This window comes from Desmodus rotundus, chromosome 10 (assembly GCF_022682495.2).
Source record: "Desmodus rotundus isolate HL8 chromosome 10, HLdesRot8A.1, whole genome shotgun sequence".
NCBI classification, from domain to species: domain Eukaryota; kingdom Metazoa; phylum Chordata; class Mammalia; order Chiroptera; family Phyllostomidae; genus Desmodus; species Desmodus rotundus.
The window spans coordinates 34,974,821-35,001,955 of record NC_071396.1 but is presented as its reverse complement, the minus strand read 5'-3'; the positions used below and the strand labels follow the sequence as shown (position 1 = coordinate 35,001,955).

The 27,135-nt window shown below is 55.6% G+C and overlaps 3 protein-coding genes across 28 annotated transcripts in view; 2 read left to right on the top strand and 1 right to left on the bottom strand.

Moving 5' to 3' along the window:
* The window catches only part of PLIN1 (perilipin 1), a 49,928-nt gene that overhangs the window by 13,449 nt on the left and 9,344 nt on the right, over positions 1-27,135 (top strand). Inside the window, exon 1 of one of the 4 annotated variants that reach the window (XM_045196561.2) lies at positions 21,762-21,888. The exons of 2 other annotated variants lie outside the window; for them this stretch is intronic. The gene's annotated coding sequence lies outside the window, so the exon portion shown is untranslated. Of the gene's footprint in view, positions 1-21,761; positions 21,889-24,740; positions 24,862-27,135 lie in introns of those variants that run through there. One more of the 4 variants, XM_024561696.4, reaches the window with a different exon arrangement.
* On the bottom strand, positions 368-24,564 carry WDR93 (WD repeat domain 93). 22 transcript variants are annotated; one of them, XM_045196548.2, is made up of 18 exons: positions 23,967-24,564; positions 23,761-23,837; positions 19,303-19,644; positions 18,486-18,678; positions 17,171-17,235; positions 16,755-16,833; positions 14,943-15,058; positions 13,760-13,798; positions 13,307-13,391; positions 10,227-10,398; positions 9,097-9,167; positions 8,474-8,560; positions 7,406-7,525; positions 6,923-7,136; positions 5,606-5,669; positions 5,018-5,174; positions 4,523-4,724; positions 368-4,404 (listed from the first exon to the last, which is right to left on the bottom strand). In XM_045196548.2, exons 3-18 carry the CDS (start codon positions 19,600-19,602, stop codon positions 4,251-4,253), a joined length of 2,118 nt encoding a protein of 705 aa, XP_045052483.2. In that variant the 5' UTR covers positions 19,603-19,644; positions 23,761-23,837; positions 23,967-24,564; the 3' UTR covers positions 368-4,250. The 22 variants fall into 22 exon arrangements, 19 of the variants coding, with proteins under 19 accessions (XP_045052483.2, XP_053769016.1, XP_045052479.2 ...); XM_053913041.1 differs by lacking the exon at positions 23,761-23,837 and having other exon boundaries at positions 19,303-19,396; positions 19,534-19,644; XM_045196544.2 differs by having other exon boundaries at positions 23,761-24,564.
* Positions 21,754-27,135, top strand: PEX11A (peroxisomal biogenesis factor 11 alpha). 2 transcript variants are annotated; one of them, XM_024561697.3, is made up of 3 exons: positions 21,754-21,888; positions 24,746-24,861; positions 26,464-27,135. In XM_024561697.3, exons 1-3 carry the CDS (start codon positions 21,833-21,835, stop codon positions 27,033-27,035), a joined length of 744 nt encoding a protein of 247 aa, XP_024417465.2. In that variant the 5' UTR covers positions 21,754-21,832; the 3' UTR covers positions 27,036-27,135. The 2 variants fall into 2 exon arrangements, with proteins under 2 accessions (XP_024417465.2, XP_045052499.2); XM_045196564.2 differs by lacking the exon at positions 24,746-24,861 and having other exon boundaries at positions 21,791-21,888.

Genomic DNA, 27,135 nt, shown 5'->3' with positions numbered 1-27,135 from the left:
TCAGCTAACCTGAGGTAAGCCCCAGCTAACGTGCCATCTTCAGGATGGCGACATGAAGTAAGGAGGAGGGTGACTGATACTGCACTCGTACAAATGCTCAGTGGCAGCCTGGGGACAGGATGCAGGTGTGACCCCGAGCCTGTGTGCTCACTCCCGGGTGCACTCAGGCACTCAACAGCAGCCTGTCTCAAGGACAGAGGGTGCTGCCTGGCATGTCACCTCACTTGTGGCCCTGGCAGGGTGCCGTGGTCTGCAGAGAGGTGGATGGTGGGAGAGACCGACAGCATCAGCACTCCAGGGCGCCTGCCAGGCTGGCCTGCTGACTCTGGTCCCCGCCGGTCCTCACGGTGGAGAAGCAGACACATTTAGAGCAGTCATTGTGGGACGGGCTCTGTGCGTGGGATCTTAAGTTCCCATCTAAGTTCAAGTCATTTTAGCCTCAGAGCCGGGACGAGGTGGTAGGTGTGTGCTCTCTTCCCAATCAGGATGTGGGAGGCGAGGAGATTTTCATGAAACCAGTACATGGCCATGGGGGCGGGGACAGCTGTGGGTGGGAGGTGGCAGATCTGCCCTTTGGAACAGCCCTGGCAGGCAAGTGTGCGCGAGCCTCAGGTGAAAAATACGGCTCCGTGTACATGGGGCAGGCAATGTGCTTCTGCATGTCGACTGCACATGTTCCAGCCGGGACAGCGGTGCTGGGCAGAGCTGGCGGTGGGGGGGCTGGTGCTCTCGGGGGGCAGCTAAGCTGATGGCACTCAAGGACATGCCAGGGTTACACTGTGAACCTGGCTGGGGGTCCGAGTAAGGGGAGCATCTTGGATGGGGACCCCTTTATTCAGGGGGCATTCAGCTAGTCGGGGCCAGCGCCGTGAGGGCTATGCCTCGCCAATGAGGAACAAGTGTGTGACCCGGGGAAGGGGCGCAGAAGCAGCTGCCGGCACAAACCCAGTGTGCAGCCAGCTGTCAGTGGGCTGGTTATCCTGAAGGCTGGGACCCGTCAATGCCCTGCAGTTCTCAAACGTGCCACACGTGTCCTCAGAGAGGCGGGTGTAGCCGGGGGAGCTACTGGGATCCTCCATCCAGTGTTCCGGGGAAGGGCAGTTTCCAGAGAAGAGAAAGGCGTCTCTTTGCTCCACTCCTGGACCCTCCTGGGTCTTCTCTAGGGTTCCTGGGCCAGCAGGCCAGGGCAATAGTGGTGCGGTACCTGCCTGCCACCTCACCTGGCACCTCTGCCTCTCACACCTGTGTGACCTCAGGGAATCACTCAACCAGTCTGAGCCTCAGCCTCTCCAGAGTGATTTGTAAAGGTTGTGGGGTCGCACAGAGAGGTAGGTGAAGTGAGTGGAGAGGGAAGGGGGCTACGCAGTAGCAGGGTAGGGTGGGTGTCCTGCTCGTTCCAGCAAAGTGGCCATCCCGGGCCCATCAGGCAGGAGGTCCTTCTCACAAGGCCTGGGATGCTCGTTGGTGGGGTCGGGACTGGATGGGAACAAGGGGTTACACAGCACAGCCACCCTGGGGTCTGGAAACAATATCGCTGTTTATTTGGGTGACACATCTGTCCAACTGGGGGCTCAGACAAGCGGCATAGTGGTTGAAACCTCCCCAAAACAATGCCTCTCTGAGGGGGTCCCTGTCTACAGCTCCAGGCCCCCGGACCTCCTGTGTTTCGGCCCTTTGTCTCCGAGTCCCTTCACCTCAGCGCCTCCTGGGGTGGGGCCTGCCTGCTGCTGAGACCTCCTCGGGAGCCCCGGGGCAGTGGCTCTGTCACTTCTTGACGTTTTCTCTCTGGAGGAGCAAGGAGTACCTCCGCAGCCGGGTCCAGTGCTCCTGCTCCTTCACCTGGTGCTCCAGCTTCTGAAACCTGGGGCCGCAGGGCAGGAGATGAGAAGAGCCCGCTCTGTGCCGCCACCCCTCCCACAGCCCCCGGGGCAGACTGTCACCACCCTGGGGTGTGTATCGGGAACTCTCCAAATGACACGGGTGTGATTCGTCTGTGTCCTTAGGACTCAGCTAGGGGCACAGCAGGCCCCAAAACACCTCGACTGAAGGAACGGGGTGGGGGCATACCACTGACAAGGTGCACAGTGACAGCCGGCACAGTGGACTCAGGACTGAAGCCTGTGAGCATGGACCCACAGCGGGTGCCAACACGCGCCATTTCACAAGCATCTCTGGAGCATCTGCCAGTGACAGACTGTGGTGCAAGAAGACCTATGTGACTGCAGCAGCCCGCCCCTGTCCCCAGTGGGCACGGGGGACAGAATGAGAGAGCACTGGGGATGGGCGGCATCTCAGTACCACAGAGACCAAGTGCGGGAAGGAGGGCGAGACCCGCCGCCTGGGTGGGGAGGGCTCCCAGGAGATGAAGAGTTTGAGTTCGGTCTTTTAAAATATAAGAGGGTGGGAAAAAAAGTTTTTTTGTTTGTTTGTTTAAATAACAGATGGATTCATGTTCACCTCCACCTCAAATGCGTGGGACAACTGCAGGCTGCCTAGACCCGTGTCACCCCCGCCCAGCCTTTGACTTCCAGGAACCCGCTGTGTGCACGGTTGGGTCTGTGCATCTGGGGGTAGTTTTCAGGGAGTTGTCCCTTCATTTCTCAAGGAAGGCGAAGACAAGTTAGGAGGGGCCCACTTTCTCCTCCCCAAGGATAGTAACAAAAGGGGTGTCCACGCAGTCCCTCGAGAGGGAGCTGCGTGCCCTGGGGGCCCCCGGGTCTGTTGCGTCATTTGAGAAGCCGGCTTATAGCCAAAAGCTGGGCGGGTGAAACCTGGAACGTGCTTGGCCCCTGTTCCCCAGGGAATGAAGGGAGACAGACAGACGGACTCTCTGTCTGCTTCCTGGTGTCCTGAAATTTCTGTCATGGTCAAATTGGCCATGCCAGAGACAGCGGACGCTAAAACAGACGGTGTGTGGAACCAGATGGAAATGGTGCCCCAGAGGCCCAGGTGGTATGGAGCAGAAGCTGGGCCGGGGGCGGGTGGCGGGCAGGAGGGTGTCGGCACCCTTGGCACCAGCTGGCCCCCTCTGAGGCCTGGAAGGCGAGCTTTGTTCCGGGCTGCTGGTTACGAAAGCCCAGGGCAGGCCATGTGAGAACGGTCTGGACAGACAGCTGCTGCGGGTCTGCGGCTCGGACTCCACTGTGCATGAACCCATCGCCTAGTTTTAAGATGATGAAATTTTATCACCTCATTTTAGGGCCAGTGGAAAACTTTCAGGCTCAAGCTATAACTAGGAAAAAATAAGACAGGACTGCCATCTTTGGGGCACCACGGAGGCATGCAATCAGCAGCGAGAGGAAAATGGTAACGACAGATCGAGGCTTTGAGTCTGGGGTGGCCTCTGAACTCTTTCCAAAGCCCCGGACCTCAGCCTCGGCGCCAGTGGAACAGGAAAGCCTTTAAATCGTGGTGTTTCCCGCTTTATTGTGGGGACCCATTCGGAAGGTGTGACAAGGGCTGTGACTGGAATGCTGTGATTAGGTCTGATTCAGGCAGGGCTGCCGCAACCTCACAGTGCTGGGCCCCAGGAGCACCTTCCTCCTTGAGCACCCACCGTGCAGGGAGCCCTGAGCTGTGCCCCTGTCCCCCGGTGCCCACCTGGTCAGCCCCGCTGGCTCTGGCCTTCTTCCCTGCACGATGTTCCCGGGGGACCGGTCTTCCCACCCCACCAGCACCGGGGGCCTCCCAGGGAGGCCGGATCAGGGACCTGGGCACTCAGCTGGGGTGAGAGGGAGGAGAGGCGTTTGGGAGCGGGGCAGTGAAGAGACTACAGACAGTCATGGCAGAAGGGACTGTCTCCTTCTCAAAAGTGAACACGATGCATGACGTCAACTGTGCAGAGGAGACACGTGAGGGAAACACCCAGAAGGACGTGCGCTGACATATTAATGGGGGTACTGGGATTACAGGGTATTTAAATTTTCTGTGTTGTATTGCCCTGTTCTCTAAATGACTGCCAGCGTAGGTAGAACATACCAGCAATAATGAGTATCGCTTTTTCTAACAGGGAATCACTCTGTTATGGTGGCAGTTCTGCCCTTGAAGCCTGAACTCACGCCCCCAGCACCATGCTTAGCAGGGAGGAGGCAAGTGCCCGACACACTGCGTGTGTGGAGGGTGGAGAAAGGGAAGGGTGCTTGGACGCGGGCTCTGGTGCGGCTGTTCCCTCTGTGGCTGAGTGCACAGCAGCCAGGGGTGCTGTGCGAACCCCGGGGGTGGGGGCTGACTGCGTTCCTGGGAAGCTTCCTTCACCCAGACAGGCTGTGGGCTGGGGCTGGATGTGGACTGTGGCTCCAGCTTGCCAGCCCCTGCTTCAGACAGTCGTGTCTGATGACCCGGAGAAGGCCCGCCTTTGCCATCCACCTGAAATCATTCCTCCTTTTCTGCCAGTTGGAAGGAGAACTGGAGTGTGAGGGGGGCATTAAATGCTGAGCGGGCCTATGTCCTACCCAGCCGACCTCTCTATCCCCCACCCAGGCCGCGGCCAGGGGCAGGCTGGCGGGAGAGACCTGGGACCTACCTCTTCTGGAGGAAGTTCTCGCATCTCTCCTCCAAGGGCAGCACCTGGGGCAAGGCCACGGTGTCTGGCAGGTCAGCCTGAGGGATGCTGCTGTTTCTTGCGATGTCCTCCAGGAGTGGGTAGGCGGTGAAATGAAAGTAGAAGACAGATTTGGGGATGTCCTTGGCCTCGTCGGTGGCCTCTGTCCGATTTGGGTGGTCTCCTGAGATGAGACAAGAGCGCCGTGTTCTGTGTGAGGGTTCCGCTCTGTGGCCGCTGTGGCCCTGGGGGCTGCTCTCTGCTGATAAAGGCTGGGTCCCCCGGGCCCAGCCGGGAGGGCCCCACTTGGTCTGCAGGAGCAGGGAGAAGGCCAGCCTAGCGTCTCCTCTGGGTGTCTGTTGAGGGCTCCAGGTTGCGGTGGTGGGGACAGGGAGCGGGAGCAGGCTGGGTGGGGTGACCCGAGGCTTTGTGAGGGGACTGAGGAAGTGAGTCAGGGAAGTGGTCACCGGGCCCTACCTCGGAGCAGGAAGTACGGGTGGTGCACAGACACGACGAACACAGGCTTCCAGGGGGCCACCAGGTGGAAGGGGCTGGGGGGAGCAAAGGCACAGACGACCTGGGGCCCGGCCACATCCAGCAGGTGCATGGAGCCATTCCTGGAGAAGACCAGCACCTGGGAACAGAGATGGCGAGGGGGGTACTCTCCCTTGTGTGGAATCAGAGGAGCAGCTGGCCATCAGAAGTGAAAACAGAGAGAACCTGGGTGCCCTCAGGCATCTGGCTCCTGGATGCTGTCCAGGACAGCAGCAGGGATATGGCGTCCGCCCCTGCAGTGGCTCCAGCAGCCGTGGGCCCTGGTTGAGGGGCCGCCCCTGCCCCTCATTTGCCCTGGCGTCTCTCTCCAGTCCCTGCAACTCTTCTCCTGAAGGGCTGGCCCTCCCCGTGGCTGGGGTCTACATCTGCGCCCCTGCCCTTCCTCCACTTCCTGGGGGACCCTGCTCAGTGTGTGGCCCCTCCTAACCCTTCGCTGCAGATGCACATCTAGAACTCACCCTGATCTCAGATGCCCTCCCCGGCCCCGCATCCACCTCCAGAGGAACCTACCATGCCAGGTAAGGGTGGGACCGGGGCCACTGCACAGATGGCTTCGTCTGGGTGCTTCATTGGCCTGCAGGAAACAAGACCCACAGATGTCCACTCTGGAGGAGTTTTAAAGTTCTGCTGACCTCTCCTGGGCACGCACCCTGGGCGAACTCTTGTACTCGAGCACCAGGAGGTGTGCTGGAGGCTGCTTGAAGCCGCGGCCCAGACCTCTGTCATCAGAGTGGGTGAGCCTCCTGCAGCGCACAGTGAACGGAACCGGCTCAGCAGCGAGATGAGAAGTGGAGCCGAGGACATCCCCACAGGGGACTCTCTGGAACAGTGTGGCAAAGCACGTGGCGGGACGAACCGCGTTAAAAATAGGTTGGAGGGTGCATATGGCCACGTGGTTCACCTGCTGTCTCCATGTCACAGCGGACAGCGTGCTGCTTGGAGACACAGGCCTGTGGATGTGCTCCTTCAAGCGAAGGAATAAATTTAGGAAGAAGGTGTGGTGGGTTTGAAAAGAAAATAGCTGCCGTGTCTGGCGGTACCTCCCACCGGAAGGTGGGGCCTGCCTTTGCACCGATGGAATGCAGGTGGCCCCGGCGCAGGCTGGGAAAGCATCTGTGAGTGGCGGCTGCCAGGTGCCAGAGCTTGCTAGACTCCGCAGGTGGGGCCACCAGGATGTAAATCTGTGCCAGCGCCGCCAGCCCACCATCCATGTGAGCGAGGCCAGCGCCAGCCATCCGGCCCCGGCCTGCCTGGCCGCGTCACCGACCTGCAGAATCAAGGGCTAAGCAATGACTGTTGTCTTAAGCCACGTGGTCCTGGGGCGGGTGGAAGTTCCCTTGCAGGAGGAGAGAAGGCTGTGATGGCGGGGGAGGGAGTGCACAGGCCTCCGCTGAGTCAGAGGCAACCTGCTTCTTAAGCTTGCTGATGGCTGCTCAGGTGTGTGTCTTGTCTCTGTCCATCTCCCTCCATCTCTCTCCTCACACACACGCACACTAAATACTCACTTGTACTCACTTGTAGAGGTCGTTGGCATGCATAAACTATTTCACAGTTGAGAGAGAGAGAGAGAGAGAGGGAGAGAGAGAGGGAGGCCCTGGGGGAAACTGATAACAGGTTGTTTTGGCAGAAATGACTGTCCTCTTGGCCCTGTGGGGTGTGAAGGGTGGCGTCTGGGCCACGCTGCCAGTTAGGGGGACGTTACACGTGCCCTCGAGTTGAAGATGGGTGGTGTCAGGACAGAGGGGACTGCGGGGACAGTGACCGAAGTCAGAGAGCCAGCCAACATCTTGCCACCGCTTTCCCTGTCTTCCCCACAAAGCCACCCACCTCTCAACCAGCGTGCGGATGGTGGGCTCCTGCACCCCGCTGGCGGCCACAAGGTGGAGAGAGGTGTCCGTGCACAGCACCGCACATGTCACGTGGGAGGTCACCAGACCCTCGGGATACACATTCCGTCCTCTGTGGGCCAGGAAGTACTTCAGGAAGTGAATGCTTTGGCAGAAACAGCCCTTAGGGAGAGCGACCACGCCGAGAGGGAACCCTGCAGGGGGCAGCCACAAACGCAGGTCAGGTCGCAGAGAGGGGGCCTTGGGGTGCAGCCCTGTGTGGGCGACTGTGGCCAGTACCGAGCAAGGAGCGCCCCCTTCAGGGGGCCCTTCTGAGAGCAGAGAGGAGCTGAGTGGGGAGAACCGGGCACAGAACACCCCCTGGAGAACCCCATGGGGATGGGGAGTGTATGCACACGTCACATTCGTTCGGTGTCTGCTGAGGGACTGAGGGGAACCCAGGAGTCCCAGGGGCGGGGCTCACCTTTGGCCATGTCCCACAGCGTGAGCACGCCGTCTTCGCAGGCCAGCACCAGGTAGGAGCCGCAGCCACTGAGCTGAGACAGGGCGATGGGCGCCGCGCAGGGCCACACGCTCTCAGGCTCTGGCGGGGATAACAGCGCTCACGGCGCTGCCCCCACCAGCCGATCCCACACACCGCGTCACCTCCCCCTGCACAGCCCAAGTCGCAGAGACACAGACTCTTCTACCCTCCTGGGGCACGCGCACGAGCACGCGTCTGGGCTTGCCACCCCAGCTGCCCACAGGGTGCTGTCTGCGGCCTCAGAATGAGACGTCAGGCCCCAGCTCGCGCTTGCTCGGCAAGCACTTTCTCGAGTCATTTCCTTTCGTTCCCACAAGGGTCCTAGGAGGTGGGTCCTGTCAGCTCCCGGTGTCACAGGCGAGGAGGAGGCAGAGGAAGAAGCCAGTCTGCCTTGCGAGGAGAGGAGTGCATCCTTTATGAGTGCTGCAGGGTGGCTTTGGACGTGGGGTTCTAAAGTGTGGCCTGAGGGTGCAGCTCAAGGGGCCATCACAAAGCCAACTCACTCCAGTCACCCCCTCTGTAAACTTGTAAAAAACCACCAAATGGCCCCCGCCCGCATTTCCTAGGTGCCTTTCCATGTCAAAGAGCTTTCCTGTACAGAGAGTCTCTGTGTTTTGCTATTGACAATGAAAGCGGATGCGTGCTGTGGGGAGGGGTGGTGTAGTTCCTTAGCTCCGTGTTTCAGATGAGATGGCAGGAAGGGGAGGGGCTGACGGGGGGATTGGGATGTCAGGTGACTGGCCTGAGACCATACAGTCCACAGACCGCGGGGCAGGACCAGGCCTGGCCTTCTGCGGCCAAGCCCGCCTCCTTTGGGCCTTAGCTGCCCAAGGAGCCCTGTGGGCCTGGCTGGGCTTTGCCCCTACTGACCTGGTGTCTTTAAGAGACATGACAGCGTGGAGACAGAGCCCTGGGTCACAGCACCACCACCACACACAGCTCGGGTCCCCTAAAGCCACACCGGCGTGTCAACCACAGGCTCTTGGCTGGGCGGGGGAGGACACCTACCAACTTTGTCCCTCAGGGTCCTGTTCAGCGAGTAGAGGAAGAAGTTGTGATGGCCCGTCCAGTGCACACCAAGGACACAGGGTACCCCTGGGGATGGGGTAAGGCCGTCACATAGGAGTCGGTTTGTGTGGACAGTGTGCATCCACGGGAAGTCAGTTTGAAATCAAAAGTGGTTTGTTCAAATGGACAGCACCTGATGCAAGGGTGAGCTTCCCGGGGAGGGGGCTGGGCACCCCAAGGAGGCCCAGTCACCTTCCTGGGAAGGGGCCCCAGTCACAACTGCCCTCGACGGCTTTCGCAGTTTCTAGATGGGGCGTGTGCATGTGGTTGCCAGTGTTTTAAATGATATTTTCTACCAAATGAATTCATGTCTCGGAGCAGCCTGGTGAGGTGTGGGCCACCCCTCCTCCGTGGCAGGTCACTCCCTGGAGACGGAGCCAGCGCCCATCCTCAGGGGCATCTGGGCTGCAGCTGGCGCCTGCGGGCTTCCACCTTGTCCCCTCCCCACGCAAGGGCGCGAGGGCTCGCTGTATGGAGCACCTCTAAGAGGGCTTGCTGAGGCCGTCCCCCAAGGTGACTGGCCAGGTGCCCAGGACAGCCACCTGTACCACATGTTCACTCACCTGTGGGGCCCTTGAGCTCTGCTGGCATCATAATGACACAACTGGGAAGGAGGAAGTGGAACGTGGCCATGCTGGGGGAGAAGGAGACCCTGGTCAGACCCTGGCAGGCTCCCGGGCGGTGGCGAGTTTGGCCGTCTTGGTAGTAGGACCAGAAATGGGTGGTTGGGCCGGACCTTCCCAGGGGTGTGGAGCCACGAAGCAAATGGCGTTCTGTGTGCCGGCCCTGGGAGGCGAGGGCAGGGTGGGCAGAGCTGCAAGTGTCTCTCCAGGCCAGGAGGAGCACCCAGCATGGGTCAGAGCCACCCCTGGCCTTGGGGAAGACCCTGGAATGGAATGACCAGCTCAGCCGAGTGCCCAGACGCTTTCTCTCTCGGGGGCAGTACAACCAGTGGTGTGCGGAAAATTGGCTTTCTCTCTCTCTCTTTTCTTTAAAGCCCCAGCGTCCTGATGTGTAGGGTGTGTGGCTTTATGTGGCGTGAACGCTCTCAGGAGGGTCAGTCATCAGCGGTATAACAACCAGCCTGCACCCAGGTCGCAGCCGGCTGCTGCTGGGGCTTGGCGCCAGGACGCTGGGCCCCGGAGTGGGCCAGCTCAAGGCCCGCTTGGGAGTGCGGGGAGAGCTCTCTGGAACAGGGCAGGGCCATTCCCGAGAGGCACGGCAGCTGTGAGGGCGGCTGCGTCCCAAAACGGGCTCAGCAGACAGCTCCAAGTCCGGGGCTCAGGTGTTGCTGTCAAAACACGGGCAGAGTGAGGCCTGCCCACCGCCTGGGGTTAGAAAGTGACACATCTCAATAACTGCGCACCACGGGGTGGAAATGGAGACAGATGTTAACAGTAGTGACTCAGGGTTGTAAGTCTAGGGTCTTCTCTGTTGTCTGGAGCGTCAGGGAAAAGTCGTTAGAGCTGGTATTGTGCAGAAAGTAGCATAATATGGTTTGCTCTTGCCTGTCATTGCCATAGCTCCCTGTTCCTCATGAAGTCCACGCCCTCAGCCTTTGCACTGCCTGTGTACACAACCTCCACACAGCTCTTCAAAAGATCTGCTGGAGTTCTCAGAAAAACACCCCCAGCCAGAAGGAGCTCTTAGACCCCTGGCGACCCCTGCGGGAGAGCCCTGGGGCCCCACGCACCTGACCAGCTCCTCCTCGCTGCCCCCGTCCAGGAACTGCCTGTACATGGCGTGGAAGGCGGCGGCCTGCTGCTCCCACTGGCTGTCCTTGATGAAGTGGTTCTGCCCTGAGCCCAGCCCGAGGCAGCCCTCGACCTTTGCGAAGACTTCCAGGGGGCTCTTAAATGTGGTGCCTAGGTCCAAAGTATTCCAGAATTGGTCAAACCATCAGGTTCCCCCCTGCCAGTCTTGCCCTCCCTCCCCCACTCTCCCCAGCCTCCTGCAGAATCCCTCCTCCTCAGAATTCCGGCCTGTGACCCTTCCGGGAGCCCGGCCTCGTCTTTGCCCACCTCTCTTGTACCCCATGTGCTCAGGAAACACAGGCTGCCCACTGCAACCCCCACCCCGCCCCTATCACGTCCTCATTGCAAAGGAGGCCAAGGAAATGTCCACAAGCTCAGCAAGGCCCCGGCCGGCCCTTACTGAGCACTGCTGAGGACCCCCCCCTCCCACCCCCCAGTGAGGCAGTGCCGCCTCTTCCCGTGCTCACATTCCTCAACTGCCTCCTTTTCAAAACCTCTTCCTTTGTCACTCAGTCTCCTCATCACTCCTCTTCCCGGTCACCTCTCACTTCCTGCCTTTCGCCCCTCCCGAAACCCACAGTAACACGGGGCGATAGCTTTTCTGGGCTCACACCCCAACGTCCAGAAGTCTGCACTCATTGGAAAGTGTCCAGGCCCAGGGTCCCTTCCTCAGGGTCACCAGTTTCTTACATAACTGTCTAGAAGCAGACCCCCTCTCTACACACTGAGGGCAGCCTGTGCCACAGCAGCAGGTGTCCAGGTGCGGGCCCAGGTCTGCAGGGATCTCACAGGGTCCACAGGGAACTAGTTAGAAACGCAGGCTCCTGGGCCCCGCCCCAGACCCACTGCAACAGGAACGCGATGCGAGGCGCCCTGCGATCGGGCTTTAGCAAGGCCTCTGAGTGCGCCCGCCCAGCTACTTTGCATTGGTGCCCCACGGAATATCCTGGAGAGCTCTTCCAGTGCGTGCCACGGATCTTCCTCACTGCTTATGGCCTATTTTCACTCGTTAACTTTTTTTTCTTTTTGTGAAATATAACACATTGAGAAAAGAGTATAAAAATATGGATCTTCGTTCACTGTTGTATGGCAAATATATGGCTCGACTCCGGGTGGAAGACAGAGCCTCGTCGCCCCTCTGCCGCCGCAACCGCGGGGAAGAGCCCAGCCCTCCCCTCGGCTTTTATGGAGCAGCCTCATCAGCGTTCTTTAGCTTTGTCGTCTGCACGTGCATCTGTGCACCATCGCTTTGTTGGCAGTGTTTGCTGCGCCTGACATTGCTGGTGGCCCTTCTCTGTGTTGTATGTGTAGCTCTAGGCTGTTTACTTTTCGTTGCTGTATAGTATTCAGCCCAGGGCCAGTGATCTCTTCTACTGGCGACGGACATTTCCATGGTTTCCTGTTTGACGCTATCAGAGATCTCGTCACTGTTACCTTCCTCCTGCGTGTCTCCTGGTGGGCACTCCTCTGCAAACTTGTCCGCCACACGCCTAGAAGCAAGGCGACCAGTTCATCCTGGTTTGCTGGGGGGTGGGGGGGTTCCCAGTTGCAACACTGAAGGCCGCACATCCCAGGAAACGCCTCGGTCCCAGGCAAACCGGGACGGTTGGGCCCCTGCCCGGGAGTGTCCGTGCCGGGTTACAGGCTATAAAATCTTACCTGCAACATTACTGGACGACAGCAAACTTTTCCAAAGCGGTTGCGCCAGTTCTTACTGATAACTGCAGTATACGGGAGGTCCGCTCGTCCTGCGTCCTCACTGCCGTGGTACGCGTGCCATGCCGGGGATGTGAGCGGTATCTCATCGTTAATTTGCCCTGCCCGATGACTAACCATGCTGAGTACCCATTCATACGTTTATTGGCCATTAGCATAATCTCTTGCCTGTTTGATACTGGGTTATCTGTCTTTTTCTTAATAATCTGCAGAAATCCTTTATATATTCTGCATATGAACCATTCAAAAGAACGAGGCGGGGATCGGGTTTCGCTGTCGTTCCCACAGGGACAGCCGGCACTACTTCCCGAAATGCCCACCCTTTCCCCACCGCCCAGTGTGCGGCGCTGTCGGGCACAGGCGCTCTGCGCAGGTGCTGTTCCCGCCTCTCCGCCCTGTTTCGTCTGGGTTTCTGTCTGCCACGTTCCAGCTGTCTCTCCATATGTTACATATGCATTTCTGTCTATGTGTTATTCACTCATTTATTTTTATATCTGGTCGTAATTACTGTAGTTCTGTCGGGACCAATTACTCAATCTCTATATATCTAAGGCTTTATAATAAATCTTGATGGAGCCGATCTTATCAGCCTCCTTTGCAGGAGTGAATGGGCTTTTCGTGGCCTCTCGCCTCTCCCGCTTTGTTTTTAATGGTTGCAAAGTATTCCTTCCTACGAGTGCCCCAGACTGGATATAACCAGCCGTTTGCCTCCACAAAGGGCTCCGTGTTGCCGGTTCTCGCAGCTACGTCTTTCATGCTCCGCCTGCAGTGGACTTCCCGCCGCCCCCTGCGCCTCTTCAGCAACTCCCGTTTATTTTATTAAATGTGATTTCCGTATCGCAGTGACGAGACGCTGCAGGAACTGGCTTTTTGTTCACATCAATTAGTGTTTGGTAAAGCGGGTGTCCTCGTATTCAGTGCATTGTATTCAGTGCATTGGGTACAAGTGTCCTTGTATCCAGGTGCAGAACCTCCCTACGGCCCGAGGGAGGGCCTCACCGCAGCCGGACCAACCCGCACAGGGAGGTAGGAATGAATGGGCTCCAGCCAGCGCCCGGGAGAGGGCGCGCTCTCTCTTTCCTGATCTCCCAATTCTGTTAGTTACCTGCGGCCTTGTAACGTCTAGAATTTTTGCCATTAGGTCCCAGAGTTTATGACTTAAAAAAAAACCTCCTCTTTAGAATTGTAATTTAGAGATAGCTGCTAATAAACAGAAAGGATGGGCAACGTGGGAAAAGGCGGGGAAAAAAGAGCGGAGAAAGCGTCGGAGAAAGGACAGAGAGTGGGAGTCTGCCACACTGACCTGTGATTGGCTTGGGCGGTTTGATCTTCATTATGTGAACGGGGAGACTCAGCTTCACGTCTCCTTTCAAGCAAATGCTTATATCCTGCAGTGCGGGGAAGGCACCTCTAGTAAGGCAACAAAGGAGATGAAACCGACCATTCAAAACACTTCTTCCAAAGACGGCAGAAAGAAAGGGATACAGAAAAAGAACAGGTGCGACAATGGAGAGTAGAGCGCAAAGTGGGAGATTGAAACCTAGACACATCAGTGACGGCATGATCTAGGAATGGCCAGAACACCCCGATTAAAAGGCAGAGTGTGTCAGAGCATGTAAACAGGCAGGACCCAAGTAGTGCTGTGGTAGGATGTTTTGCTCACATATTTGATATTTAAGGTAAACTACAAGTCAAAGTAAAAAATCTCTAACGTGTAACTTAAACCTATCTGGGAATTTTCTTTGAAGTTTCTTACCACTTCTAAATTATCCGAAGAAATGGGATCGAGAGTGTTCTGAGGAGGAAGACAAAAAATTAGTTCACAGTGGGCTTGACGGAGGTGCCCCTCCCCCGGCAGTCTGCTGTGCTGCCCTCTCTGCCCGCAACTGCTCCTGTGAGTTGCAAACTCATCGGCAGCCACGGAGGAGCGAGACCTGGGCGTCCCCTGTTTGGGTCCCCATGATCCCTGTTCTCTAGGACGTTAAAGTGTAGTTGGAGGACACGAGAAATAGTGAGTGAACAGAGATAAGATCGCGTGGGAGACCGCTGCAAAAATCTAAGGTGAAGCGACTATTTCTGATTGGCAAAATCTATTGGCGATGTTGACACTTTTATTCAACTGTAACTCAAAGTTACCACTGTGACCGGCAGGAGCTGGCTGCTCCTCGGTGAATGGAAACTGAACTATGACGAGAAAGCATGGTGCTTTTCCAGTTGGGTCCTCAGTGAACCCCTCCAAACACATACCTGATGGGCACCAAGTAATACCTGGGGCTGGCTGATAAACAGAAGTGGAGGGCGTGGTCTTAACGACTCAGAAGCTTATCGCACGGTTACGAAAAGAGAGCTTTCATGAGTAACACGATAGCTGAAAACCAAGGTAGGGCATGGGAGGTGCCAAAAAAGAGGCACAGAGAGTGGGTTCTGTGGGAGCTCCGAGAGCAATCCGGTGACACGGGACTGCACCTCATGAAGACATCCTCTGGGGAGATGGGCACTTCTTCCCACTTTCTAACAGTGACGGGAAGAGTGCCTGCATTTCTGTGTGGAGAACAACCTGTGTGCGGCGTGGTCTGCGGAGCTGAGGGGGACGAGAGGCAGGGCGGCGTGGTTTCAGCCCGGACGGGAAGAGAGGGGCCTACGAGTCAGCCCCAGGCTGGGGGGACAGCCCACCTCCCAGGGCACTGCCTGCCCGTGGCCCCGGGTCAGGAGGCAGCTCCTGGGCAGGCGTGGCTGGTACTGAGAGACCAACACTGAAGACACACCGCGTGCTAACATCTGATTTTAACCAAAGCGAATGGATTTGGGAGATGCGGGCCAGCGTGTCCTCTCTCACAGCCTCCAGAAAGCCCGTCTTTCTTGAAACCCGAAGGGGGTCCGGGCTGGACGTGGGGCCAGGGCAGGGGAAACGTAGCACTCAAAACCCCGATGCTTCCTACCAGTTGCGGCTGTCTGAATTTTTTCTTTGGATTCACGATGACTTGGGGGTGTTCCACCTCCTTGAGCCAAGACTCCTTGGGCAATCTGTACACGTCCAGCCAAGTGTCTCCAGCTCCTGCATTGGGAAACCGAGGGACCATTGAGCAACCGCAGGCAGGCGCCAAGTGTCCTCTGGGGAACAGCCTGGCTTCTCAGAACCCCTGACACGGAGACCAGCAGACACCTCGGAGCAGCAGGGGCCTCACTCCCGGAGATCGGGGCTCCTCCCCCGAAGCCGCTGTACCTGCACTGACCCAACAATTTCTAGCCAGACTTGGGGGCGGGGGGGCCTGGCCCCCATGTTGTCCAGGGTCCAAATGGCAGATTCCACTGACCCTTTGTCTCCCAGTGATTCCTGTCTGGGGTAGAAGGCAGCGCACGCAGAATCAGTAACTGACCGGGGTGTGGCCGAGAAGGGTTAGACCTGGGAGGGATGCCTCCAGAGAATTCTCCTGATCAAGGTTTGAAGAGATGACATCCTGTGGGCGGTTGTGGGATTTTATCTTGTCATAGAAATATGCTCGGCCTCTCTGTCGAATACCTGCCAGCCCGGGGAGGACTCCTTCCCCACAGGGCAGTTTCCTGGCTAAAAGTTTCCTAAAAAAATGATCACCTGGAGCCCTCAAGCTCAGGTTTCTGGCCTCCAGTACCGTGAGAAAGCGAAAACCTGCTTCGGACCACCCAGCTGTGGCATTTGCTTCGGCAGCCATAGGAAACCACTATGGAATAAAAGCTTCCTTTGGTGCAGAGAGCATTATGAAATACATCTCTTCCTCAAGCACTTAACAGTGAGGGCCCTGGATGAGAATATAAATAGAGGCCCATAAACCATATGTCTAAATTTTTAAAAGTTAAAAATCAAGCTAACAATCCGTTTGGAAAAAAATACATTCAGCTACCGTAGTAATAACCACAACAGGCAATACCCCAGGAGGAGCACTGGCCTTGGTGGGCACAGCGTGAAGGAGAAACGAGATATTTGCAGCCTCAAAGTGTCTCCCCCCAAGTGTTTGTCAGTTACTGTGGCGGCCTCAACATAGATCCAAAAGTCCTACGACCCTCCTGCCTCCAGGAAGCAGCGTTTCAATCCTCTGCCCTTCAGTGTGGTCTGGGCGCAGCGGCTTGCTTCTACCAGAACTGGGGCAGGGAGAGACAGTGGCTCAGCTGTGGGGGAACCTGGTGGACGCCACTTTAAGTTCAAGGTTAACATCAGCAGTGGTGAGCTACGTCGCTATCACACACCCCTGACACAATGAAGTGGAAAGAGCCCTTCCTTCACCTCTGTGGCCCGTCCCCCCAAGGCCTTATCCCCAGCTGTACGAGAAAAGTTCAGACAAACTGAAACTGAGGAACACTGCAGGAAATATCTGAGCGGCACTCTTCCAATGTTCAAGGTCATGAAAAACAAGGAAAGCCCAAGACACAGTCACAGACAGGAGTAGGCTAAGCCGACATGATGACTGAATGCAATATGGTATCGTGGATTGGGCCCTGGAGCAAAAAAATTAGATTAGGAGAAAAACTGGTGAAATCTGGGGGAAAAAATTTGTAGTTACTAGTAGTATACCAATGTTATCTGCTTGAGTTTGACAGAGGCACCGTGGCCAAGTTTCGGTGTTGGCGTTGGGGACACTGGCTGAAAGGCAGGGAGACTCTGTCTTCGCAATAGTTCTGCAAAGTACTTCTACACCCAGAGGCCTGGCGGGGCATGAGCGCTTATCTAGAGGAGCCTGCAAATCTGCACTTGCTTAGCTGCCTCTGGGTAACCTTGCCTTGTAGCAGGAAGGCTGCAAAGTCCCCTCCGTGGGAGATCTCCATCTTGACACAGGGTGTTTGCTTGTTGGTGTCGTCCTGGAAAGGAGACAGAGGCTGCTGGAGCAGGCGGCTGTGCTTCCTGCCCAGGAATATAAATCCTCTCAAAACCTGAGGGGTGAAGGCCCTGGCCAGGTAGTTCAGTTGGTTAGAGCATCATCTGGATACCCCAAGGCTGTGGGTTCAATCCCTGGTACAGGGCATGTACAGGAATCAACCAATGAGTGTGTCAATAAATGGAACAACAAGTTGATGTTGTTTTTTCTTTCTCTGCCCCACTTCTCTCTCTCTTAAAAAAAAAAAATCAGTAAAAAAAGTTAACATAAAAAAATAAACTTGATTTGCTACAGCTTGTGGCCCAGCGTTAGGAACTTACCACTTCATTGACGGTTTTGATGAAGAAAAGACTGTCTTTATAAAGATAAAACAGTCTAATGACACCTGCACCGGGAAAAGAAGTAACTGGGTAAGACAGAGAAGTGAGCCAAAGGGGAACTGAACTTCCTCATGGACTTTCTGACGCCGTCATCTAAGCTCATGCCGCCTCCCTGGGCCCTCTACCACCCTCGGCCTTGGCCTCCCTGTCCTCCTTCTCCCGCACTTGAACGTCCAGGCAGTTCTGCCTCCTGGCCCTCTCAGCCCACCTGGCCCTATCCTCTCCTCCTGGGGGCCTCCCAGGAGCCCTCTGGCCACACCGGGACCCCCCTTGACTTCTGTGCCCTGATTCAGTCACCGGCCCACTGCCTTGCATGTTGTCTGTTCGTGCGCGTGTTTTCCATCCCTCTACTGAGTTCTCAGAGGGGAAGGGTCGGGTCCCACTCTTCTACGTGCCACACCTCTCAGCCCCCAAGGAGCTTCTCACGCAGTTGATTTTGTTGATTTAATAAGTAATCTTGGTCATTGTAATTCCCGTTGAACCTGCGGGCTCCACTATGGGATCCTCATCCCCCATGACTTCTTGACCCTTTCTCCAGGTGCCTGCCTGACACTCATAACCTGCCCTCCACCCATAATACAGACCTTGCAAAGGCAACCGGCCCCCTGGGGTGAGAGTCTAACTGAACTCAGTAACACCCATGGGATACCTGCGCTCCGCCCACCCGCAGCTGCTGCCTGGGCCCAGGCCGGCCTCCTTTCTCTCCCTAATGACTGCAGGGCTTCTTCCTAGTCGCTCCGCCCCTCGTTCGGCTTTTTCCGAACTGCTGCCAGTGTGCCTTCCCAAGTTGTCGATCAGGCCAGGTCACTTCTGCAGAGATTCCAGGAAACTGTCTGTCCCTGCCTGTACTGTTGTCCCCGTGGGGGGTTGGGGGGGCAGTTTGTCCTCACCCAGGGAAAGAAGCAGGCCCTGGTGTGTGTGAGTGGCAGGATTGCCCGTGCCTTTTACTTCCTGTGTTACCTCAGGTGAAGTTCCTGAACCTCCCTGCCTCAGTGGCCGCTTCTGAGAAGCAGGGATAATAAATTATACTCAGCCCCTAGGGCTGTTGCGAGGGCCAAATGGGCCAAATGTGGGAAATGCTGGGAGAGGGCCTGGTACACCATGCTGTTCTGTGGGCCTCTGTTACCACAGTACTTCGTGACCAGGGAGAACTTGCCACGTCTGGCCCCGCCCACACCTGGGAAGGAAATGCAATTGAACAGCAGTTCTACAGGTACCTGGAAATTAGGCTAAAAGGAAGACAAAGGACAAGTACCCGTTTCATCCACAGGAGCAATAAGTATGTCGTTCCCCAAATCTGCGGCCCAGATGGACGTGACTCCAACCTTCAGTTTATCCCACATGTACATTCGCTTGGCATTGTACAGATTGTAGATGGAGAACCCTCTGGCTCCTCCAATAAACACATAGTCTTGGGAAATAGCCATACAATTTGGTATGTTGCTGAGCTGGGAGAACAACAACAACAACAACAAAAAAACACACACACAAGGAAAAAGGGAATGATTTTCAGCTGTCACCGTCTGTAAGTAATAGAAGCTGACATCTCAATTACTGGTGTATGGGCCCTTCCTCGACATAGTACCTTCCCCAGACCTAGGGCTCAGCTACCCATCTTGCCCACCTATCAAGAAGTGATAGCACTCCACTTTTAGGGGAAGGGGACCGGAGAACATAAAGGAATGGAGATCAATGTGTACTCACTACACTAAGTGTGGCCGTGGGCCCCGTGGTGAGTGGACCAGCGGCCCAGTTCCCTGCACGGTATTCATCCATAACAGCGTGGCAAGAGCTGTACCTGAGGCACTGGCAGATTCTCCACCCTCAAGCCAGAGTTGTGATTACGATATTCAGAAAGATTTTAAAACAGTTGCTGAACGTAAAAGACCTCCTGTATGATCCTCAATTAGCCCGGACACCCATTTCCCCACACTGCCTAGAATCTTTCAAAAGTGCAGCTGTCGTATTGACTGAAGGTTCCTGGCGGGAGCTCCTTTCCTGGATTACACGTTGTCATTTATTAACACTCAACCACGAACACAGAGATGGATCCCTGGCCAGCTGCTCCATACCTTGCTCTGGAAAACCGGAGGGTAGACGGTAGGCTGGATCCGGCTGAGCTCGGCCTCCTGCAGCCTGTCCCTCTCTTCAATAATCTCCCACGACCTGTCAAACAGAAGGTCCACCAGCTTGTTGATCATTCGATAAGGCTGAGGCAGGGAATGCCGCTGCTGGTCTGGGTCTTTGAAGACATAATCCCTTTCATCATCCTTGGACCAGTCCTTCTCTGTGGGGGGCGGCACCTCCAGTCCCTTTTGTGTAAGAAGGGACAGCCTCATCTTCTGGGCTCGACTTGCCATGGGGGTTGACATCACAGAAGGTGGCACTGGGACGGGCTCTGCGACTCTGAAGAGCTGATGAAGGAAGGAAGCAAAGGTACATGGAGAAGGTGGGGAAGTGAAAACTGTATCATAATCTTCTCTAGCACAATCGTCTGTGGGGGTTATTTATTCCAGAGACTCACACTTTCTGTATTTATTACAGGATTGTTACCACATTAGTAAGATACGTTTTTTTTTCTTTTGAATTTTTAAAAATTGATTTTAGAGAGAGAGAGAAATATCAATTTGTTGTTCCACATATTTATGCATTCATTGGTTGATTCTTGTATGTGCCCTGACTGGGGATCAAACCCTCAACCTTGGCGTATCAGGACGATGCTCTAACCAGCCGAGCTACTGGGCCAGAGCCCTACAATAAGCTCTTCCTGTTAGTAGGGACATCAGCAGAGACAGGCGTTGACTATTCACATCTTCCTGGCCAGCCCAAGATGAGATGTGCTAGGACGGAAACAAAGGAACCTGGCAGCCTTGCTGCCTCGCCTCAGCTCCTGATACGGGAGAGGCTGTCTTTTTGTCCCAGAGGGAATGCATCCTCTCCCCCACTGCTCATGTCTTCTCCCGGTTCCTCCTTGTCTGCAGATGGCTGTGCCCCAGCCAGGTGAGGAGTGAGACCTGACCTCCTTTTCCTTTCCCTTGCCTGCAACCAGAGGCACTTCAAGCACTTCCACTAATTGCTGTCTGATTTGTGCTGTGCTTACCCATTTACTTGTGTCACGTATTAACCTAATACGTGAGGCCCAGAGCTTAGCACTGTGGTGTGGGGTGCAGGGCCAGCCTTCAACAAATTCCTATTTTCTTGTCTTACTGCCCCACCCTGGGATATGAACTTGGAGAGTACTTCTGGCTCTCTTCCAAGCACTCCCTGTGCAAAGGATGAGTGAATTTGTGGGTCCGAGAGATTCCAGCATCCCAAAGTCTAGATGCTTCCTTCTGGAGTCTAGACCACATTCAGGGGACCTATACCCCTGAAATTTACTGCCCAAATGATGCCTGTAAGTCTCTTTCCCAGCTTTTCTCCCAGCTGCCAGTGAGTGCACCCCTAGACCTGAAAGGTGACCAGGGCGTGGCTGTTTGCGGGGCTGTGGGCAGAACGTGGATGTGGCTTGGAGAACCCACAACTGTGTGTCAGGCCCCTCTTAGTGACGCAGCAGGGAGCCGGGAAAGGGAAGAGAAGGGGGCGGGAAAGAACGGGGTCAGCTCTCCCCACGGCACAGTATTGCGTGAAACAACTAGATCGTTGTGAAAGTGTATTTATCAAGGTAGGAGAACAGAGCATATTTTATTTGACAATGTGTAACTTTGATTTGAAAGTTTTAAACATTCAAATATATGGTATGTGGGTCTCTATTTGTACCTCTTCCCCCAGGAGCTGTGAGTGTTAGGGGCAGGCCTGAGCCAGGGGACTCACGATTACAAAAATGGGCGACCTTACTTTGCGATTATAGGGGTATAAGGGGGTAGCATGTTATAAAATTGCTGCTGTGGAATGGACGGGGTTCCATGTCTCCAAGCCCCACAGGGGAGACATTCAGTCGCGCAGGGGCACGGTAATCTATTTTTGCCCCCGGTCTGTTCGTATGAGCCATTTTAGGATTTCCTCAAGCAGCAGTCTTCATTCCGCGTTCCGCAATTCTAACAGGAAGTTCTCTCGCTTTACCCGGCGCCCCTGCTACAAATACACCCCAATACACCGATTGGCTCATCGTTGCTCTAACCACGTGCTTCCCCAGACCCGCAGCTGGTGTAGTTCCAGGAAGGGAGGAATAATTTCCCTGGGAAATTATTAGGCCCTTCAGTCCCCAAGCAGAATTTCCGGGGAGCTCACTTGGTGTTCCCGGGGACAGGGGAGGCGCGGCGCGTCCCGAGAATGTCCAAGACGGGGAGATGGCCCCCCCAGAGCCCCTCTAGGAGCCTCTGGATGCAGGGGGAGTCCAAGGGCACGTGGGGAGCAGCGGCGCCGCAGAGCCGAAGCGGGGGTTTTGCTCACCTGGCCCGTGGCGTGAGGTTGCCTTAGTAACCACAACTTCCGGCCCCGACCGGAAGACCGCTAAGTCGCTCCCCTGGAGGTGCGACCGCCCCGCGCGCGGAGAATCCCAGCCCCTTTGGTCGCCCGAGCCCGGCCCCCCCCGCGGGGAGCCGGCGGTGCCCTGGAGGACTCGCGACCGAGCCTGGTGGGTCGCTTGCCCGCGGGCCGGGCGCCATGGAGGCCTTCATCCGCTTCACCAACCAGACCCAGGGCCGGGACCGGCTCTTCAGGTGAGTGAGGTGCCCGCGGCGCCCAGCACTTCCCGTCCACCTACCGGAGGACTTTGAGTCCAGCGCTCTCACCCCGAATTCGGTGGGAATGGGCCAGGGGCACCCACCGCCGCGAGCCCGCCGCCTGTCACACGAATCGTAGTCCCCTTTACCGAACCTGGGGACACTGGATTCTCAGCCCGGCGAGCTCCGAGCAAGTGGTTTTTTGTTTTGTTTGTTTTGTTTTGTTTAAAGTAACTTTGGGCCCTGGCCGGTGTAGCTCAGTTAGTTGGAGCGTCGACCCCTGAACCGAAAGGTCCTGGGTTCCGTCCCTGGCCTGGGCGCCTGCAAGAGGCAAACCAATGGATGTTTCTATTCTCCAAAAATCAACAAATGAGCATGTTCTTCGGTGAAAATAAATAAACAAACAAACAAACTTTCAGGGTTGGCATTTGTGGCAGAGGAAGCCAACCTTCAAATAGCTCATGACATGAATATGGAGAGATGAACCGAGTTACGTCCTTCATGTTGCGTTGTTATCCTGCCTGCCTCGGTGGAGGTTTTGTGACCCCGAAAACGAAATGCAAAACGAAACGCAGCGGGAGAGGCCGGGATGAACGACAGGCAGACACTGTGCTACATTAATACTAAGTAGTTCATGATGTTCTTTTTGGCTGATTCTTGCTCAATAATTTTTTTTTTTTAAGTTACAGTTTGATTTAGCAGCTTTTCTCCTCGTGTGGGTGTGAAGTGCTAATGCAAACAGAGCAGTGAGACTTCAGGAAGCGACCCCAGGCCCAGTGACGTTTTCAGGAGTCATGACCTGCCATCCCACTCTGTGGGGAGGCTCCCCCATTTCACAGAGGGAGAAACTGAAGCAGAAGGTTTAAGCGACTGAGCTGAGAGATTTCAATTTTCACAGTTGGCTCCAGGGCCCACCTCTTTACCTACTGAGCTAAGTGACCTTTCTCCTTAATTTGAAAGATTAAAAAAAAAAAGAAAAGTTGCATTGTATACAAGCTTCGTTCAGGCAGAAAGCCTCCAATTCCAGTGGACCCAGACTCAGCCCAGCAAGGTTATCAGCCAGCCTGGTCAGTAAAACAATTGTTTAGGATCTGCTTACTCAGCAAGACCTGAAAGCTGTCGTGTTCATCACCCAGGCCTCTTGGAGATCTGCAGCCTCTGTGAGCAGATTGGCATTCATGAAAGGGGGCCTTGTGTTTGGACGCATTCCTTTTGTTAGCCCAAGTCTGAGAATGTGGGCCACTGAGCCCTCCAGCCAGCAAGCAGACTTTAAGAGGGGGGGGGGGGGTTGTAATTATTTTTTTACTTCATCCCTAATAACAAGTTCACCATTTTGGAAAATGTGGTACATTTTAATTGAGAGTGTAGGGGTTCAGAACGAGTCGCCCCAAGATGTGCCTCTGTGATATGTGGGTGATTTTGAGCTAAAGGCAACCAATACCCTGTGGGCTCAAGAGGAATTTCTGTCTCATCCCTGTTAACTACCTGGAAAAATTTAAATTAGGGGCCTTGTGCATAATAAGAGTTCTCACCAGAGCCCTGGGTGCTGTGGCTCAGTGGATTGAGCACCAGTCTACAAACCAAAGGGTTACCGGTTCGATTCCCAGTCAGGGCACATGCCTGGGTTGCAAGCCATGTCCCCTGTAGAGGGCGCTTGGGAGGCAACCACACATCAATGTTTCTTTCCCTCTTTGTCCCTCCCTCCCCTTCTCTCTAAAAATAAATAAGTAAAATCTTTTTTAAAAGTTGTCACCAGAAATAGCTGTTTATGACCTATAGGGCAGGGCACACTTCTAACTACTGACCATCTGTGCATCTTGCTGTCCTGAGAAGGACCTTCCTCCCCTCTGAAGCCCCAAGGCGCCTTACCTCATCCTCAGCTCTGAAGGCCAAATATGCCGCAGTTTCCCTTTCTGTGTCTGAACCTTTCGTGTCCGTGGAGCTCCCTTGCGAACACATGCAATTAAATGTGGTTGTTTTCTTTTGTCAGTCTGTCTTGTGTAGATTCATTAGAGCAGCCAAGAGAGCCCTGAGGGCAGAGGACAGTGTCTTCCCCCCTAGAGAGTGATACTTACAGCATAAAAGGGTTCAGATGCAGCCACAGACAGTAGGAGACAGGCACCTGCTTTACAGACACATTTAGATGTTCGCTTTGGGCATATAAAATTTCTCATTTGTTATGTTTCTGTTACTAAGGCCTTGTTATTTGTAGCCATGGAGATAAGCACTTTCTTCAACATTTAGTGTTACTAAACGGGAGTGTAACAGGAGCCTCTTATATAAAGTGCTGGCTGGTTTTGAAAGCCGACTATCTAAACCTAGTTATGACACAGTGTGTATTTGGTCCTGATGAACATCGAGCAGCGTTCAGACTGGACTTTTCCTTTGGTCGCAGTTTGTGTCTCCCATCCCATCAGTCCTTGGTTAACTCCACGGGGGGAAAGTTCATTTTAGAAACCGGCAAAATCACTCTGCCCTTGAGAAAAGGAAGCCTATGAACCTTCGCTGACTTAGCGTGAGGGGTTTGCACAGTGCACCCCCAGGACGGGCTCCGCTGCTCTGGGCCAGCACAAGGCCTCCCGGGGGCTGTTTTCCACCCGTCCCGGGCTCTCCTTCGCCACCTTTGTGTGCGTTTCTGCCCCGGGCTGTCCCCTGTGGCCCCTCTGTCCCCTGTGGCCCCTCGGGGTGCCTGTTGCAGACGTTTGCTCTCGCAAGAGCCGCTCACATGAGACGTTGTCTTGGAAACCCCACCTTTAGCAGGACACCTTTTTCCTTTCCTTACCTCACCGCGTGAGCCTGTTTTGTTTGGTTTGTAAGTCATTCTTCGCCTTTTTTTTTTTTTCTTCCATTTCAGAGCCGCTCAGTACACATGCATGTTGCTTAGATATTTGTTAGAGCCTAAAGCTGACAAAGAGGAGGTGGTCACGAAGCTCAAGACTCTGGAGTCTAGTGTGAGTGCTGGCCGGAAATGTGAGTACCCTGCCTGCCTCCCGAGGGACAGCGGCTGCCGGCTCGCACCCTCGGGCTCTGCGGTTCACCAAACACTTCCTGGCTTGTTCACTTCTCCTAGTCAGCCAGGCTTGCCCACGAAGTCGACCACTCAGTCTGACCGCGTGGAACGACCGGCCAAAAGGGCTGAGTGTTTCGCTGCAGACCCCACCCAAACCCCCTGCTCTGTGCTCATGTGCTGCCACAGCGTAGTACTGGTTGGTCACAGCCCATGCGACGCACACCGTGTTCACTTGCCGGTAGCTCTTGGAGCCACAGAGCATCCTGGCAGTCCGTGACGTGGGCTCCCGGCTGCGGGGGCCCTGTGCATTCTCTCCAGGAACAGAATAGCTGTGTCCTGGCCCCCCTGCCTTTCTCCTCCTCCTCTGGAGGGGTCGCCAGAGGAAACGGACAGATACACATTCTTAGACCAGTTGTGGCGGGGTTTGGTGTCGAAGGCGATAAGTGGACTCCGTGTTTGTGCCCGTTGGGCTCACCGGCCTGGGAAGGCACACTGGGAAACCCCGTGCTTCTGGTAGCAGTCGTGGCAGGTGGTGGCGTTGCCACCGCAGGCAATGGGACGTAGCAGTCAGGTGCTGAACAGTTACTTGTGAGCACCGACTTCTACAGTCGCAGTCCTGAGTCTGTGCGAGAGCCCAGGTCACGGTGGAAACAGTGAGGTTGGACTTAGTACAGATGTGTTGGTAGGCGAAGGAAAAAAGGTGTTTTGGAGGAGGTGGACCTGCAGGCGTGACCGCGAGAGGAGGACTGAGAGCCTTCTCGAAGGGAGGTTTCCTCTAGGGAAGCCTCAGAAGTGAGCCAGCATTCGTATTGGAGGATCAGTGAGGAAACTAGTTTGACGAGAGGAGACTTCCGTTGTCACGCGGGGCGGGAAGGGCAGGTGACTTTTCTGGATGGCTTTGGAGACCAGGAGTAGGTGTTCTCAGGTTTCTTGAGAATTAGGTTGGAGCCCAAGGTCCTTCCATGGTCACCAGTTTCTGGAGTCCAGACAGGACCTAGCCAAGGTCGGTCACTCAGCTAGCGCAAGAGCCAGGACGGGCTCCTGGGGTTATTCAGTACATGTTTCGTTTTATGTTACTTTTGATAAAAATAATTCTAAACATTCTTATAAGATTGTAAGGTTCCTGAGTATAGCTGCTTCAGAGCGCTTGCTGAGGCTGAGAGCGAGCCCCGTGAGGAAAGCACAATAAACTAAAATATAAGGCACCAGACTCTCCAAAAAAAATGCCGGACCCAGAGTTTGTGTGACCGTAGTGCCTCCCACAGATGTGTGTGTCTCGACGTGGGGCACCCTCGAGATGCACACGGCTGAGTACGCTGTGGGCCGTGTCAATGCCGAGGGTTCACAGTTAGAGCGTCACCTTCTGTGTGCCTTCCGGGACCGTTTCAGGGGTCCACGACAGGCTGCAAAGTCTTCGTCCTCTCCTGAGCGAGGACAGAGCCTCAAGCGACAGCCTGTTGTGGAAAGACCAGCGCTGGCCCCTTCCCGACGCAGGGGCCCTGCCTGCATGCCCGTCGTGCACCCCTCAAGTAACCGCCTGCCGCTGTGGGTTCTTCCTGCAGGGTTCAGACTGGGCAACGTGGTGCATGCCCTGCAGGCCACTCGGCAGAGCATGCGCGCTGTGGACCTGGTGCCCCGCGTGTGCCTGACGCTCGCCAACCTCAACCGCGTGGTCTACTTCGTCTGCGACACCGTGCTCTGGGGGAGGAGTGTGGGGCTCGCCCCCGGCGTTAACCGAGAGAAGTGGCGGCTGTGGGCCGCACGCCACTACTGCTGTTCTCTCCTGCTGAGCCTGCTTAGGGATCTGTATGAGGTCTCCCGGCAGATGGGACAGGTGGCACGGGACAGGGCAGTGGGCGAGAAGTCACCCTCCCAGGATCCTCTGGGCTACAGTGTGGCCGATGAGGAGACGGAATGGCTGCAGTCCTTTCTCCTGCTCTTGTTCCACTCCCTGCGGAAGCACCCTCCCTTGCTCCTGGACACGGTGAAGAACCTCGGTGACATCCTGATTCCCTTGGACCAGCTGGGCATCTATAAGTCCAACCCTGGCATCATTGGGCTGGGCGGGCTGGTGTCCTCTGTAGCAGGCATCGTCACTGTGGCCTGGCCTCACCTGAGGCTGAAGACCCCCTGAGGCAGGGCAAACAAAAAGTTTAAACAACTGTTTTTCCTTGGTCCACATCCTCTACTGGAACAGATTAATTATATCTAATTAAATTTCTAGACGAAACTGA

Bases quoted from the DNA above. Each gene is read 5' to 3' on its own strand.
- WDR93 (XM_045196543.2), bottom strand. From the start codon at position 24,065: ATGAGAAATTTTATATGCCCAAAGCGAACATCTAAATGTGTCTGTAAA. The intron at 9,168-10,226 runs GTGCGTGGGGCC...CTTCTCCCCCAG, and splicing joins AGCGAGGAGGAGCTGGTCAG to CATGGCCACGTTCCACTTCC. The intron at 7,137-7,405 runs GTGAGCCCCGCC...TGCCCCCTGCAG, and splicing joins GCTGTGGGACATGGCCAAAG to GGTTCCCTCTCGGCGTGGTC.
- PEX11A (XM_024561697.3), top strand. From the start codon at position 21,833: ATGGAGGCCTTCATCCGCTTCACCAACCAGACCCAGGGCCGGGACCGG. The intron at 21,889-24,745 runs GTGAGTGAGGTG...CTTCCATTTCAG, and splicing joins GGCCGGGACCGGCTCTTCAG to AGCCGCTCAGTACACATGCA. The intron at 24,862-26,463 runs GTGAGTACCCTG...TTCTTCCTGCAG, and splicing joins TGTGAGTGCTGGCCGGAAAT to GGTTCAGACTGGGCAACGTG.